Source organism: Zingiber officinale, chromosome 8A (assembly GCF_018446385.1).
Source record: "Zingiber officinale cultivar Zhangliang chromosome 8A, Zo_v1.1, whole genome shotgun sequence".
NCBI lineage: Eukaryota > Viridiplantae > Streptophyta > Magnoliopsida > Zingiberales > Zingiberaceae > Zingiber > Zingiber officinale.
In genome coordinates this window covers 34,358,550-34,375,987 of record NC_056000.1, presented here as the reverse complement: position 1 = coordinate 34,375,987, position 17,438 = coordinate 34,358,550, and the positions used below count along the sequence as shown (strand labels likewise).

General features: G+C 43.8%; 1 protein-coding gene across 1 annotated transcript; it reads right to left on the bottom strand.

Annotated features, from left to right (window-relative positions):
- Positions 1-220: 220 nt before the first annotated feature.
- On the bottom strand, positions 221-3,792 carry LOC122008403 (cationic amino acid transporter 6, chloroplastic-like). Its single transcript, XM_042564121.1, has 4 exons — positions 3,315-3,792; positions 2,897-3,119; positions 2,220-2,571; positions 221-1,030 (listed from the first exon to the last, which is right to left on the bottom strand). The coding sequence occupies exons 1-4, from the start codon at positions 3,736-3,738 to the stop codon at positions 245-247; spliced, it is 1,785 nt and encodes a 594-aa protein (XP_042420055.1). The 5' UTR covers positions 3,739-3,792; the 3' UTR covers positions 221-244.
- Between the last annotated feature and the right edge of the window lie 13,646 nt (positions 3,793-17,438).

Here is a 17,438-nt window from a genome sequence, read left to right as displayed (position 1 = left end):
TGTCACTTATGAAAGGATGAGAGCAACTGGTATCTACTAACTACTCTAATTGCTGTTCTTCCTTGATTAACTTTGGAACTCTCTTCAAATGATACCATAAAATTACAAATCAACATTTATGTGTGTGTGTGATTTTCTTTTTTTTTTCCCTTTTTTTTTTTTTGTTCTTCCCTTCGAATGTGTTTCTATATATTGTCTCTACATTTAGTTTTCTTTTAAAAAAAAAAGAAGATTAAATTCAAATTCATACTAATTGAGAGCTGTTGCGCTCTGCCACTGCTTTAAAGAGGCTGCCGTTCTCCTCTGCGTCGAAGCTTGAATGCACGCCGTAGAAGACGTAGGCGGCGACGGCGAGCGCCGAGAAGACGGCAAACCTCAGGTACGACGCGCCGTCGAGGGAGCCCAGAAGGAAGACGTTGAGAAAGACGGAGGTGGCGGGGACCCACGGCATCAGAGGGACGCCCCAGTGCTCCGGTTTCCTGGCCTCCGGCACCAGGAGTTGAAACGCCTTGAGCAAGGCGACGGCCGAGGCGGTGAATACGGCGAGGAGCGCGGCCTTGGCAGCGCCGGCCGGAGCCAGCTTCCAGACGAGAGTGAAGGCGAGGGCGACGGAAGAGAAGGCCAAGAGGAAGGAGAGGGTCGGCCAGGTGCTGGCGGTGGAGCTGCCGGCGGCGGAGACGTACCGGCGGTAGATAACGGCGTTGCCAACCATGTAGAAGACGAAGAGGGTGCCGATGGAGACGAGGTTGAGGAGGACGTCGAGCTCGGTGAAGAGCGCGATCGCCGCCGTGAACACGCCGAGGAAAACGGAGGCGTTGACTGGCGTGGCGGTCTTGGGGTGGACTTGCGCGAGCCAGGCAGGGACGACGCTGGACCGGCCTATGACACAGAGGTAGCGCGCTTGGCCCAGCATTGAGACCAGGAGTGACGTCAGGATGCCGAAGCTCGCGCCCGCACCGATCACGTTCGATGCCCATCCCCAGCCGTCGGATCCGCCGAACGCCGCCGAGAACGGCGACTCCGTATTGATCTGCACGGGAAAAACATGGAGACAAGCTTAAGACGAAACCGACGGCCGACAATGACAGATGTGGCGCCGCAGCAAGAATCTTGCATCGACGGTCGAGATCACGGGTTCCCTTTCAGCCGCCATTACAGTGTACCGATAATACTCCAGACATTTCTAAGAAATTTTCACTTTGCCCCTTGAAGGAGTATTTTTTCTATTTCACCACTCTATATGTTATAAAACTAAATTTTCTCACTTTGAATTATATATATATTTTTAAATTTTGTACTCCGCACCACGTAACCTTTATTAAATTATATTTTGTTCTCACGGTAGATAATTTTATTGAATGAAATTAATGGTAAGTCAAACACAGGAAATATAATAATAGGAAGTAAAACATAAAAGTATTGAAAAAAAAAGTAAAATATAGAAAGTAACATAGATAGGAAATACAAAATGAAATGATTTTTTTTTTAAAAAATGAGAAATATAGGAAGTAACATAACAAAGAGGTAGTATAAAATTTTTAAAATTTTGAAGAGTTCGATGAAAAGGTTTGAATAGTGTGGGGAAAGTAGAGCTTTAAACCATTATTTTGTAAAGTAAACCGGACAAATTAAAATTCAATTTGAGCTTGATTGAAATAGACATTATCAAACTTTTAATTTAAAATTATTTAATTATTTAAAACTTTTATACTTTTTAAACCTGTTTGATTAGTTAATGATGCTTATTAATATTTGTGAATAGTTTACAAGATGAATTCACAAGAATTAAGTTTATTAATTTAGTTTAGTGATTTTTTTAAAAATTTGTTCATTTAAAATATTAAAATAAAAATTGAATATTAAATTTCTTCATGAATATTTAATTTGACAATCCTATATGGAAATATAATTCATCGCCGTCTAAAATTAACAAAATTATATTTTTGAGCTATTTGACTAAATGACTGAGGCCAAATGCAATTTTTAAAATGCTAGGGTGATAAAGTGAAAATATAGAAAACTACCGGCTAAGTGAGGTTTTCAATCACTATTTCGGGAAGGATGTGTATACTTAACTGTCCCGGGACCACCACCAGGCTGCAATCAATTCTTAGTACGGCACTTCGAAAGTCCACCCGAAAGATGAAAGTGCCCACGTGGCCCCACACGGAAAATAAATAAAAAAAGTAATTACGCAGAGAAGAGGAGCGTTAACTTACGGCGTCGTAGGGCACGAGCAGGGCCATGGAGGCGGCCATGAGACAGTAGAGCACCGTCACCACGGCGACGGAGCCGGCGACGCCTACCGGGATGTCGCGCTCCGGGCTTCGCACCTCCTCCGCCATGGTGGACACGGCGTCGTAGCCGATGTAGCTGAGGTAGACCATGGCGGCTCCGTTGAATATCCCGGCGACGCCGTAGGGCATGAACCCGCCAGGGCTCTCCGCCGGATTCGCTGGGTGGGTCAGGTTGCGCACGTCGCCGCGCACGAAACCGGCGACGATGATGAAGGCGATGAAGGCGATGTGGATCGCCGTCAGGATCATGTTCAGCACCGAGCTCTCTTTCGTGCTGTGTCAGAGATCAAACAGAGTACTCAAAATCCGCAGTAATCATTCACGGACAAAAAAGATTCGAGCAATTATCTTCTTCCGGAACAAGACAAAAAGCAAAAGGCCGAGTCCGGACTCGCCCCATTATTAGCTTCGCGTTTTGTTAAAATACGACAAAGGAGATCAAGAAGGACATGGATCTGAGCCGAAGAAGATGAAGGGAGGGGACCATACGGCCGATGAAAACGACGAGTAACCAACCAAAAATGAGGGCGACAGCGACAGGGGCTTGCTGTCGATCTCGATCGGCCAGAATATGAAATTAATGGAGTTTGATAAGTTACCTGCAGCAGATGCAGATGGAGATGAGGAGGATGACGGTCACGGCCAGGAGATCGAGTTGGTTGAAGCCCTCTGGAAGGGCGTTGACGGCGATCCGCCACTTGGCGGTGGTGTCCACCCCGATGGCGGTGCCCAGGTAGGCGGTGAAGCTCCGAGCGACCGCCGCATTGGAGAAGACGTACTCCATTATCAGATTCGCCCCCGTTAAATACGCTGCGAATTCCCCTAAATCACAGAGTATCGCCGTCCAATTCAGCTTATACTCGAGTTCCTCAGGGAAATTTGCCGCAAAGATCAAGCGATCGAAGAAATTGAATAAACTTGTTCGGAATCAAATTAGATTGCGCGTGGATGACATAGGAAAGGGAAATTTGGGGATCTAGTGGCGCAGAAAGTCAGAGAAGTCGAACATTCACTCACCGAAGGTGACCCTAAGGTAGCTGAAGGCCCCGCCGGCGACGGGCATATCGACCGCGAACTCCGTGTAGCAGAAGGCGGAGAGGATGGCGCAGAGACCGGCAATGGCGTAGGAGATCACGATGGCGGGGCCGGCGTCGAACCGGGCCGCGCGACCGGTGGCCACGAAGACCCCGGCGCCGACCATCCCGCCGATCCCGAGCCCGACGAGATCCGGCCACCGCAGGGACCGGTCCATGTCCGCGCCCGATCGGGCTCGGAGGCGGCTCATCTCCTCGAAGGTGGTCGTCACGGACCCGGCCCGCCACCGCAGCCGTCGGGGCGTGTCCGCCACCGCCTGCCCGTACGCTCTCAAACTCGAGAACGACGACGGCAGCGGCGGCGGAGAGGGAGAGGAAGAAGAGGCGGTGGCTGTGAGATTCTGCATCTTCTCCGTCCTCCTCTTCTCTCTTGTTTATGGGCGAACGGTGAAGAGCTGAAGTGCATTCATTTATACAGGAGGAAGAGGAAGAGATAACGATCGCAAGTGACGGAGGGCGAAACAGAGATCAAGGTAAACTTACTAAATCATTCCCTTTGTTTTCTATATTTACTATTACACACTTCACTTTCTCACTTTTACCCAAACATTTCTATTACAATTTTGAAAGACACATTTATAAGTCGAGTAAAATGAGTCAACAAATTAACTTGTTCCAAAACAATTCGATAAGCAATTTGCCAATACAATTTGTACAAAGGCGATACCATATAATTACTAAATAATTTTGTTACAAATATCAAAAATGATATATATATATATATATATATATATTTATTGAGGAGGATTGATTGAGAGGGCATTAATTATGGAGTCTCTATTTTTATTTGTTGGTATCCACTTTGAAAAGTTAAATTATGTGAATATTTTATTTTATTTTATTTAGCTTAACAGTCATTTGTAATTTATCTAATAGACTTGAAACATTGTAAGGTCGAGAGGTTATTTTTGCATTTATAAATCTTATGGATATGGTTGTAAATTAATCAAGCGTTCGTGAACAAGTTTGATGTTCAGCTTGGTAAGAGTTTGTTTATATTCGTTCAATATACATTAGATTAATTAAACAAACAAGTTTGAACACATATATGTTCAGCTCGTCAACGTTCGTGAAGAACGTTCGTGAATAATATTCGTTAACAATGTTCACGAATCATATTTATTAATAAAATTCTTTTCAATATGTTAAATAAATAATAAAATAAAATAAATTTAAATTATCAATCTTAATAACCAATCAAACAATTAAAAGTTTCAAACAATTAAACAAACTTGAATTGAGAGCTTGATAGCATCTAAATGAACCAAATTCAAACCAAGCTCAAGCCAACCTTGAATTGAGAGTTTGATAATATCTAAACGAACCAAGCTCAAGTTAAATTTTAAACAAGCTCAAACTCATAAAAGATAAATCAAGCCAAACTTGAACACTCATTTCAAAAGCTTAGTTCGTTTTAAGCTTGGTTCGACTCGATTTGGTTATCTTATCAAATAAATTTGAATACCTTAAATCTTAACTTGGCTCGGCTTGTTTACAACCCTACTTATGGAGGAGACATTTCTAAAAATTAGAAGTTTAGGTGGGCGTAAAATGAAATTTTCTATTGCCTGACTTAATTATAAAAAAATAAGAGTATCTTTAAAAAGGTAAAATGAAACGGTAGATACGATGTCTTCATTGCCCATAAATGGATTTAATTATTAAAATTAAATTATTGGACAATTATATGGCTAAATGGGAAAATAAAATAAATAACTTTACGCGCCACTTGTCGTCTACCCACGCCCCGTATTGGTCACATTGTCAGGGACCACTAGTTTGTTTGGAAGTTAAAAATAAATGGCAACTAGTGGCCGAAATTGAAGACAAATAAATAAAAATTGGGTATTGTATATATTAATCATAATTATATCATGTCACCATGTTATAATTAAACTATTATTTAGTTCAGTATACTAGAATAATTTAAATAAATTAATATATATTATATTGACAACGCCTCGTATACATGTCTTCAGATCCTCTAGTAAGTAATCTCAGTACCTTCTTGATGTCTTCAATTTATATAATCATGATCATTAAAATTAATTGTATTTTTCTTAAATTTATCATCCCATTTATATTATAATTTTGATCGAGTTAAACGATCAGAGGCCATCGGCGATGGATGTGCCATCCCTATTTGGCACCATATAGTCCGTCCACCACCGACGACCTCCAACTACCAAACTCAATCTAAAACTATAACTCAAATGAAAAAGTGAAGCAAGGAAGATCACAATCAATTTTGGATGAATTCTAACTGCAATTCAACATACAATTTAGGAAAGAGATCAAAGGTTATGGACTAGAGGATAAAGTTAAATTTGTGTTATTTAAATTTATTTGATAAAATAATTTATTAAAGCTAAGTCAAAAATAAATTGTTCGAATTTAATTTGATTTGTTATGAGTTTAAATTTAATTTGATTTTAATTGATTTAGATGTTATCTAACTCATAATTTAAATTTATTTAATTATTTAAATTTTTTATATTTTTAAGAGTGGTTGTTTGGTTAGTAAATTTATTATTAAAAATTGTTTTATCTATTTAAAATTTGATAACTTATATCCCATGCGAGGCGAGATAAACAGTTTCTTCATCCCCTCACACAAGTAGAAATGCCCTCCTTAGGTCTCACCCGGTCTAGCTTTCCCAACTCAAGACTCATGCATAGGAACTTACTCGAGCTAAGGAATCTTTGCCAAGTTAACTCTCTTCAACCTCAACCTCTGACAGCTCCAAATAACAATCACAATTATCGTACCTTGCGATCTAAAAAAGCCCCTGACAAGGTAGTCTGCATCGAATGTGACACTTAGTTAACAACCTGACCATGTTAGGTGTATGATTTAGTTACGGTCTCTTTGATGTCCGACCTTTCCCTGCTTAGCCAATCAATTCCTGACTTGTGTCGTGGCCTATGTGGCTCATGTGTTAATCCATAAGGATTTCCTTTCTCTTTGGCTATACAAGGCCAGATAAAAGTAAGTGAAGATATGATTTTTTTTCACACATATAAAGACTTCTCTTCTCTCTTGAATTCTTTAGGGAATCATTTATTTTTCTTTCTCTCACATACGCATTCTTAGCGCTAATTTAACCATAAGAGGGGTTGCGTGACTATCCCAACACGATTAGAAGGCGGACAAAACTACAACCCTAATGAATTAATGAACATAATTCATTAATTTTATTGTGAGTTCATAATATTTATTCGTATAGATTATTTAATTTGTGTTATATTGTGGTAAAAGATAAATACGCTTGCTTCCAGCGTCCCCGTCAATCCGTCCCAACGTCAACACGGTGAAGATAAATCACGGGTGACTATTAACTTTTGAAATATTGGGTAACACATAAAAGAAATATTTATCTCGATTTTACTGAAATTTAAATTTAAATCTCATTATGATAATACTTCGTTATATTATATATTTATACGATAAGTGATAAAATGATGATTGATCTACATCCCTATCTATAATATCATGATTAGTACAAGAGGATCACATGAATTGGATGACTGGACATTTCATACTGTAGATAGTGAAATACACCAATCCATCAAGAAATTCATCATAATATTTAATCATACTATCAACATGCTTTTTCAAGTACCAATACTTGTCTTGAATGGGTCCCCATGGATTCATGATGATCATCTTATTTCTTCACGCTATCGTTTATAAGAATGGGATAAGGTGGGTGGCGCATGCATGGGAAAAAGGTAGACCTTGACCCGCGTAGCCAATAGCAAATTAACTACCATCTTCTGTGAAGATAAGACACTGATCCATAACGATGGCGATGCGGCATTTTCTCAAAGGGGCATCCATGTTCCTATGTTTTTTTTTTAAATAAAGCACATCGTACTTTTATATTTAAGAAAGGATTTATTTTTATTTTTCAAAATACCATTTTCACTATATATATATATATATATATATATATATAATCATGTACATATGGTTACCATGCACACTCATAGATGATTGAATATAAATTTATGTATCCGAAAGCTTGTTCGAATGTCCTAATTGACAAAAATGAATCGAGGTGCTCGAACAAGCTTCTGGATACTCGGATTTATATTCAATCGCTCATGAGTGTACATGAAAAAGATGTGTAAAGTAAAATCCCTATATATATATATATATATAGGGATAGGCCTGACTAAGTGACCAGCATGACAATCGCATAGAGGCCTCAGAGTTCATGGTCAGATGACCTGATCGTGTGGTGGTTATGGTTGGGTGACCTGACCACTCGACTAAGTCGATTGTGCAATTGCCCTAATAGAATAGGCAGGCTTAACCAAGGTCAGCACTATTAGATTATTTGGTTAGAACTGACATAGTGATAGCTCAGCTATGAGTCACTAGCACAACCAGGATTATTGCGATGATCGAGTTGTCATATATATATATATATATATATATATATATATATACACACACAAACATATATTATCTTAGGCAACACGAGGTGCGCACCTGTGCGTGACTGTGAGTAGCCTAGTTTTTTTTTTTTGACTTGCGGTTAAGACATTTAGATTTTTATCTTTAGGATTTAAAGGTTGAGTTATAGTATTAAGCGTAACAAAATTTCAAAATAATTTTTTTAGGTGCTCAAGTGATGTGCAGGTTATATATATATGCGACATATGAGCGACTAAGTAAGCTTTTGTGTGCCCGGATCATTTTCGGGTGTCTCGAGTCAATTTCGAACACTCGGGGTGTCCGAAAGTGATTCGAAGACCTCAGAAGCGCACTCAATCGACCATCGTCGTGTATATATCCATGGTGCACACCTACCGTGGGCGACACCCATAGGTCGGGATACCTGGATCACTTCTAGACGCTCCGATCAATTTACTTATGAGGGGTGCCTACGGTGGTTATGCACCGTGGGTAGGGATCAGTGGCGGACCGACTGGGGAGGCTTCAGCCCCCCCCAGCCTGGATGATATCCACTAGACATCACCGGACCGCAAGCAATTTTCCGCATAGAGCAAGATGAGGAGGCTTCAGACTCCCTCACTTAGATGCCGCCCATGGCGCTAGCTGCCATTGCCGATGTAGGCCCTGTGGTGGTGCGCCGTGCGCTGGTGTCGCTACGGCGCTGGCACGCTACGCTGTGCGGCTGTGTGCCTATGCCACTGTGCGGTGCGGGTGCACTGCCACTGCCGGAGAAGGAGCATTTTTTTCATGTTCTTACCATTTTTAATTAAAAAATATGAGTGAGCTCCAAAGTTAAATAAATTAAATAATAAAAAAAACAAAAAACATTAAACACGGAATTGAACTCTGTAAATCTGTTTTTTTATTTTCTTTGCCCCCTTCGATGTTGCTTCGTAGAAAGGCGGAAACCCTAAGTCCCTAACTTCTTCCTCTCCCACTCCAACTCTCCTCGAAGGCTCTAGAGTCCAAGGCTCCAAACCTTCAACCAAGTCTCCAAGTGCGGCAATTGGTGCCTCGGTAGAGTCGGAGTCACGGTCTCGCTGGCGGACAGCTAAGAGGCAGGCGGTGATAGTAGTCTGAAGTCTCCATTCTCCAACCAGTAACCGAGTCTCTAACTCTAAGGCTCCAAGCTCCAAAATCATTTATCCATAAGGTTAGAACTTAGATTTGTTACGTTTTAATTTTTTTTTATTATTTGATTTTTTTGGAAATGTACATAATACCATATGATCCGGTGGTAAGGTGAGGCCCCCGCCCCGCAGGGGGTCATGGTCATGTGGAAGGTTAAAGTCAAGACAGTCAACACCCTCATACCATTGTCTACTCGAGGCAACCCACTTGACCGATTGGAAGACCTGACCTGATAGTATCACAGCTCGGCCACCGAACCGAGCTTCCAACGCTCAGAAAACCCATGTATCAGCAGAGCATAGGCCAAGCGGACAGCCCGCTCGACATGAACAGTGGATGTGGGCCGAGCGGATACACCGCTCGGCCGAAGGGCAGAGCGGCAGGTAGCCTAATGAAGGCTGGTCGAGCGGCCATCCCGCTCAACCCAGTAACCGACAAAGCGAGGATCGATCGCTATCCTCTTAGGGATTCGTGCCACCGACAGACAGCATAGTCGGCGGCGTGGTCAGACAGAGAATCGTATGACGGAAGCTTCCACTGTCTTGTCAGGATATGCTCGGGCTGTTGAGGTATTGTGTCGGGGACACTTTCCTGACATGTCTTATCAGGGGAATCTTTGAGGTGCGTGCACGCCTAGAGAAGCATGCACGCGTGTTCCCAAGAAGCCTATATAAGGGATCCCAAGCTTCGATGGAGGCATGTTCGATTCTACTGTAGCTACTGTTACTCCGCCACTTTCGTTTCTCTTCGCTTCCTTACTGCTTCCGCCGGAGATCTGACTTGAGCGTCGGAGGGCCAATGCCGGGGAACCCCTCCCTGGCTCGGTACTAATATTTTGTGGTTGCAGGTCTCAGTCGTTCAAAGTCTACATCCAGTCAATGTGAGTGTCACACCCCCAGCGTCCACCGCCTCGACTCTCGGACAGGAGAGGGGCTGTTCTTCAAATGAAGCGCCTGTTTGGAATGCAAGAAAAGGAAAAGTGCCCCGAGCTAATTTGTCTCCCGAGCAGATCAATCGACAGTTCTCCAAGGCGATACTGCAAGATCCGCTACCAAGGCACTACGCTCCCTTGGCGATCAGGGAATACAACGGGTCAACCGACCCGAACGACTACTTGGGAAAGTTCGACAACGCTGCCACCCTCCACCAATATATAGATGGAGTGAAGTGTTGAGTCTTTCTCACAACGCTCTCCGATTCGACTCAGCGGTGGTTCAGAAGGCTGCCAGACGGATTAATAAGGAGCTACAAAGAATTTCGAGCGGCCTTCTTAAACCATTTCATGAGCAGCAGACGCTACCAGAAGATGAGCGTCAACTTGTTCTCCATGAAGCAAGGTTCCAGAGAGTCCCTCCGAAAGTACATCCAACGCTTCAATCAGATAGCTATGGATATCGCATCGGTCTCGTTAGAGACTATGATGAATGCATTCACCCAAGGGCTTATGGATGAAGACTTATTCCGGTCGCTCATTCGAAAGTCACCTCGGGATTACGACCACATGTTGAAGAAGGCCAACAAATACATAAACGTGGAAGAGACCCAAGCGGCAAGAAGAAAGGAAACGCCATCCGAACCATCAGCGCCGATCGAACGAAGGCCGCCGATCAACCATCAGCCGCCACGAGGACCCCGAGCTGAAGGGACATAACCACACCAAGAAGCAAGGGCACACATCGTTCAGCACGTGGCCTCCGAGCGTCCAAAACCAAAAGGAAAGGTATTGACCCCTATGTTATGTTCCTTCCATCAGTCAGCAACTCACAATACCCGCGATTGTCGATGATTCAATTCGGTCGCCCAACCGGCGACCCGAGCATCAAAACGGCAAGCAACGAGAGGATGCAAGGGGATCACCCCAGCAGTCCCATAGGAGAAGCGCCGACCTCGCTTGAGCCGCATGCGAGAGAAGCAGACCGCCTGCTCGGGAGGAGGAGAACAAAAGTAACGCTGCGCTAGGCGAAATCAACATCATCACCGGCGGTCCAACCAGCTGGGACTCCAACCGAGCCATAAAATCATATGTTCGGTGGCTGGAGATCCACGCGGTAGGCTACAGCCGAGAGCAGGCGAATGAGCCCGAGATCAACTTCGAGCCCAGAGATCTAGAGGGAGTTGAAGTTCCTCACGACGACACCCTCATCATTCGAGTGGTAATCGCTAACTATACTATTCACCGAATCTTCATTGACACAGGCAACTTGGTAAATATAATTTTCAAGAAGGCGTTTGACCAGCTCCAAATAGACCGGGGCGAGTTGCTGCCAATGACAACCCCATTGTACGAATTCACTGGCAACGAAGTTCTACCGATCGGCCAGACGAGATTAGCCATATCGCTCGGAGAGGAGTCACTTAGAAGGACGAGAACCATAAATTTCATCGGAGTGGATGCTCCCTCAGCATACAACGTCATCTTGGGCCGACCGACCCTCAATGAGTTCCGAGCAATAGTCTCCACTTACTGCCAGAAGATCAAGTTCCCAATGGAAGACCGGGTGAGAGAAGTCAAGGGTGATCAGTTGGTCGTTCGACGTTGCTATGTCGAGATGGTCAAGACCGAGACGAAATCCGCTGGGAAAACACCCCGGTTCGAGGTAAGCGTCATAACTGAAAAGCCCCCTACTTTAGTGTACGAAGAGAAGGAAGAGATATAGATCCATCCGAGTCGAGCGGAAGCTACTACCTTCATAGCGGCCGATCTGGATGTCAAGCAGAAAGCTGAGCTGATCATGTGTCTCCAGCAGAATCACGATGTCTTCGCGTAGTCAACACATGAGCTTCCGGAGATCTCTCCAAGAGTTGTGCATCACGAACTTCATGTCCCACCGGACGCTCGGCCGGTGAAGCAAAGAAAGAGAGATTTCAGCACCGAACAAAACCTCATCATCCGAGCGGAAATCGAGAAGCTTCTGGAGGCTAGTCACATACGGGAGGTTCAATTCCCGAGCTGGCTCGCAAACGTGGTGCTGGTCTCCAAGCCCAACAATAAGTGGCGAGTCTGCATCGACTTCTGGGACCTCAACAAGGCATGCCCAAAAGACTTTTATCCCCTACCCAGGATCGATCAGATGGTAGACTCCAATGCCGGGTGCGAGTTGATATGCATGTTGGACGCATACCAAGGGTACCATCAAGTGCTACTCACTCGAGAAGATCAAGAGAATGTCAGATTTATCACGGCCGACGGAACTTATTGCTATAACGTTATACCGTTCGGACTAAAGAATGCGGGAGCCACCTACCAAAGGCTGATGAATAAAATGTTCCGAGGACAGATCGACAGCAACATGGAGGTATATGTCGATGACATATTGATCAAGTCCCTTCGAACTGCTGACCTCTATGCATATATCATGGAGACTTGCCAGACACTCAGGACATACAGAATCAAGCTGAATCCCAAGAAGGGTATGTTCGGCGTAAGAAGTGAGTATTTCCTAGGCTACATCGTCACCGAGCGCGGCATTGAGGCAAACCCCAGCAAAGTAAAAGCCCTGCAGGATATGCCACCACCAAGAAATTTGAAGGAAGCACATAGGCTCATCGGTCGGATAACCGCCCTATCACGGTTCATTTCTAAGTCGTCCGACCGAAGCCTGCCCTTCTTCAAGATCCTATGCCGAGTTGCCAAGTTTCAGTGGGCCGAGGAGTGCGACCGGGCATTCGAGGAACTTAAAGCATACCTCAACTCGCTGCCTGTACTTGCTAAACCCATTGCTGGTGAGCCGCTTCGAATTTATTTATCCTCAAGCGAACATACGGTTAGCTCAGCACTAGTAAGGCCGAACGGCGAGGAGCAGCCGGTGTACTTCCTGAGCCATATATTGAAAGATGTTGAATCCTGTTACACCGGTCTCGAGAAACTGGCTTTTGCATTGGTGCTCGCCACTCGGAGGCTCTGCCCCTACTTCCTCGCGCATTCCATAATCATGATGACCAACAGTCCCTTGGGGAGGGTCCTTCTCAATCCAGAAGTGTCCGAACGACTAATCAAATGGACGACAAAGCTCAGTGAAATGTTGTTGATCATGTATAAGATTGGTTAATTAGTAAGCTTAAGAATTTGAATCAATTATGCTCAATTGTTGTTAACTTGATGAGACGGAGTTTAATCATGTTTAGATGAGAATGAACCTTCTTTGATCTTATTTTTTATTGTAGAAGAATTCAATTTGGAATGTAAATCAAATGGGAAAACATTAATTGACCTTGTTGATGTAATAATTCAATTTTAATCAATTCTAGAATTAAAACACATACTTTTTACTCGTTATCCTTGGAAAAATATAACTTGGGACTCCTTACTACAACTCTTGTCTATGGTTTTAATGAGTTTTAATCTTTATTAATTTTGAAGTGCCAAGTGACATGCAAAAATGATGACTATCACCGACTCAGCATAATTGCTTGATCGACGGATATCTTCTGCTCAACCTCCAGAAGTTTATTGGTCTTGGCAAGGTCAGCCTGCAGTTCAGCAATTGAGGGCCCCTGGGATGAGGATGCTCCACTAAAAATCTTGAGCTTCTTGAGCTCATCCTCCACAAGCGCTAGGCGCTGGCACATCGCCACGCTCTCTATCCAGTACTGCAGTCAAACGGGAGAATATTAATGTCGAATGGAGGTAAAACCATGAATTAATCATTGTATACATACCTCGGTGGACATTTGCAAGTGACTGTTGGCGAGCAACCCTGGAGGCATTGTTGCGGCACGTCCTCTGGCCTCCTCCCAAACCTTGGTGAGCGGTCCGCGGATTAATATTTGATGTTCTGGAGTTCACGGTTGATCGTCGATCGCCAAGTAATCCTCTGTTAGGGGGTGAAGAATGGTCGTCATAGATCGGCAGCCGCTTAGGGCCGATTGAGCAGACGTCGCGGGACCAGAGGACTGACCGGTTGAAGCCCAGAGGAGCCGGGACTGATCGGTTCTGCCACAATGGGCTCGAGCAGAGATGGATGCAGATTTGGCCATTTGATCTAGCTGATGAAGAGATGAATGGTGTGGATCTAGTTGACTTCTTGCTTGGATCCAATGATTTATATAGCTTCAAATTTGGATGGAGGGTTGGATGGCTTAAATCTGAATGAAGGAGGAAGATCTCTCTTGATCTGGATCAATGACTCATATTAATTCTGCTTGATCTCCCTCATTTGACCTCTAAATCAAGTCAAATTTGATCCATTTCGACCCTAATCGATGACTCTTTTGATTTCCTGCAAATCCATAATAAAAACATGAGATTAAATAGCACAATTTGTAGAAATTTACAATTAAGTTCAAAATAGATTCTGCTCACAAAACATAATATAAATTCAAAATTAAGCACGCGAGAAGGTAAAAATTATAAGAATAAGAGCTAAAATAATGCACAAAAAATGCTAGTTATCAGGCAGCAGATTGGAAAGTGATGGGGTCTGGTCGGAGGAAATGACCTCTATTGTTTCACGGACATCCGCGGGAGATGAGGTGCCCCCCTGCTTTGGGACCCGCACTGCTGAAGTGGCAGAACGGGACGGTGTGGCTGTTCGGCGTTGCTTATGCCTATTGAGTGGAAGTCTGTCACCCTCAGAATCCAAGCCTTCGGTCCGAGCGACGGGCGGCATGCCAGGAGGTAGGTCACCTACCCCTTCTAAGCAGGTAGTCCGATCAGCAGCCCCTTCGCCTACGGCTGGCGCACCCTCGCTCTTAAGCGTACCTTCGTGCGAGCCAATCGGCGTCAGGCCTAGGCTCGCCATTTCCTTCGCAGCGACTGCCTCAATCTCGGTGTCCTTAAGCTTCATCATACTGACGGCTTGCGCTTGCATCATGATATCAGCTACAAAAGAAAAAAGAAAATCAGTTAGACAAAAAGGAAAAGAGCGGAGGAATTCCATACCTAAGCTACTCGGGAGCCTCGCGTAGATCGGACTGAGCCCAAAGATATACAAAACACCCTCCAACAGCAACTTGTGGATTTCATATTTTTGGCCGACTAGCATGTTCGCGACATGAAGATAATCCGGTCGACTCTTGTATCTCTTCAAATCTGGTTGAGGGGGCAGTTCGACCTACCATTTTGTCCGGAAGCTCGGCCGCTCGGGAAGTCTCATATAGAAGAAATACTCCTTCTAATGCTTGTTGGAAGTAGACATTTTGTCGAAAAATACTAAGCCCATCCGAGACTAAAAGAGGAAGGTCCCCAGCTCAGACTACTTGGGATAATAAAAATAATGGAAGACTCGCGGAGTTAAGGGAATGTCGTGCAGCCGGAATAGCACGACAACACTGCATAGAAGGTGAAAGGAGTTAGGGGTGAACTGTGGGAGGGGGACATGGAAGTAATTGTAAACTTCGAGTATAAACGGGTGGATGGGAAACCTGACGTCGGCCATAAACTGGTCTCTGAACAGACAGATTGTGTCGTCCAGTGGGCCGTTCGACCGATCGGATGGAGAGGCCAGAATTATTTCATGGTCGGAAGGAATGTCAAAGGCATTTATGAGGCTCGCAACATCACCCGCATCGAACATGGTCTCCATTGTGGTATACCAGAGTCCGGGATCAAGGTTCGCAGGCGACGAACTAGCCATTGCCGGAAAAGAGGGAAGGACAGAGAGATCGACGAAAAAGAGTTGACGGAAAAACATAGCAGACGCCAGACCGAGGCGTGGGACAAGAAGCACATGACTACGAAAGACCAACGACAGGGAAGTTCAAGGAGGCTTACAGAAAGGAGGAGTCGCCGTGGGAGAAGACGGGGTGTCGCCGAAGTACTAGTCACATAGTCACCGGCAGCTCTCGAGGAAGAAGACGCAAAGTGAAAAAAGGAGGCGATGTGATAACCATGATTTTGCTACATTATTTTAATTCATAATGCATATTTTTAATGGTGTGTTCATAACTTAATCTCACATTTATATCATATTTCATAATTACATTTGAATTTGGACTTAATTACAAATTGGCTTATAATTATGGTATTTGATGCTAATATTTGATTCTTATTTTTTAGACATCAAAAGGGTCATGGATCCGATCAAATTAGACCGCATTTGGGTTCAAATCAAGGGCTTAATGAGGCGATCAAACCTTGGAGCATTATGAACCATCCATTGAAGATTAGAAAGATCTGAGCCATCCGTCAAGGATATGGTCCATCCGAGCTACGAGGAAGCATATCACAGCCATAGATGAAGATGCAAGGGTTTTGAGACAGATCAGAGACAATCCAACCATTGATCAAGCCCCGGAATACTCTGGACCATCCGATCAAGTCTAAGGAGGATTTAAAAGGGACGAGAAGCTACAGTAGACGATGGGCTCGGCTTCCTCGCGACATTCCACTGTAGCTTCTTCTTCTCCACCGCGACGCCAAAGTCCCCGTTCCAAATTCTAGATCAGTGAGCAATTCTTCTTCATCGCCGGCGATTCCCGAGCTCCGGCGATCTTCGTCCGAGGCACAGAGAGCGGTCGAGGGTGTTTCCCAGTCCGCAGTGCTTGTTCTATCCGCCGCAATCCAGCTCGAGGGTGTTTCCCAAATCTGGATTTCCATCGGCATCGGATGCTCTCGAGGGTGTTTCCCAGAAGCTTCTGATCGCATTTCCTCCCCATTTCATCAGCTGCATTCGACTGGATCTGATCAGCCAATCGAGTGTGCGCAAAATCCAGATTCAGCCGTTGTTTCTTCGTGCGTTGAAAACTTCAGCCGATTGTGAGATCGAGGGTGTTTCCCAGATGCTATGAGGAGTCGGCTGGATTAGTTGGAAGTTTGTTTTGTCGTTGGTGGTCACCCGAAGGGTGTTTCTCAGAGGTGCTCTGTTTCTTGGCAGGTTGAAGAAGTTTTGCTACGGGTTGTGGTTTATGGAATGCTAGGGTTTAGATTTCTTTGTTTTGTTTTTGAATTGCTATTGAACTTGCTTAGATCCTCAGATCTGATTCATTTCCTTGCTATCTTGTTTTGTTTGAATTTCATTTGCAATTCTATTCCTGATTTCTTGTTTGTAACTTTGATTTCTTTAGATTTCTGCAATTCAAACCCCATGCTTAGCTACTGACTTAGGTATTAATCTAGTTTCTGTTTTTGACATAGATGATTCGCTTGTCACAAATTGTTGAGTGATGCTCATTTAGTTAGCAAACCTTAGTTCTATTCAATGGATTTGTTGTCACTGATTGAGCTTTTGAGTTTAATAGTTAAATTTAGTGGTGATTTTGAATTTGATACTGATTAGGTTTGTACAAGAGTTTTTGAGCTTATGGTTTACTTGCTACTGTGATTGTGAAGTAGAGAGCAAGTAATTGAGTCATTCGATTCAATAATGAATTAGGTTTCGAATTTAATTGTTGTTTAATTGATGAGATGGAATAGAATCATGTTTAAATGAGAGGAACCTTTCTTGAATCTATTCTTGATCTTATTAGAAGAACTAAATTTGAATTGCAAGATAAATGGAAGAGTTAATTTGA

Coding starts and splice junctions, on each gene's coding strand:
- LOC122008403 (XM_042564121.1), bottom strand. CDS start 3,738: ATGCAGAATCTCACAGCCACCGCCTCTTCTTCCTCTCCCTCTCCGCCG. Junction 3,120..3,314: donor CTACCTTAGGGTCACCTTCG/GTGAGTGAATGT, acceptor TCTGTGATTTAG/GGGAATTCGCAGCGTATTTA. Junction 2,572..2,896: donor TCCATCTGCATCTGCTGCAG/GTAACTTATCAA, acceptor TCTCTGACACAG/CACGAAAGAGAGCTCGGTGC.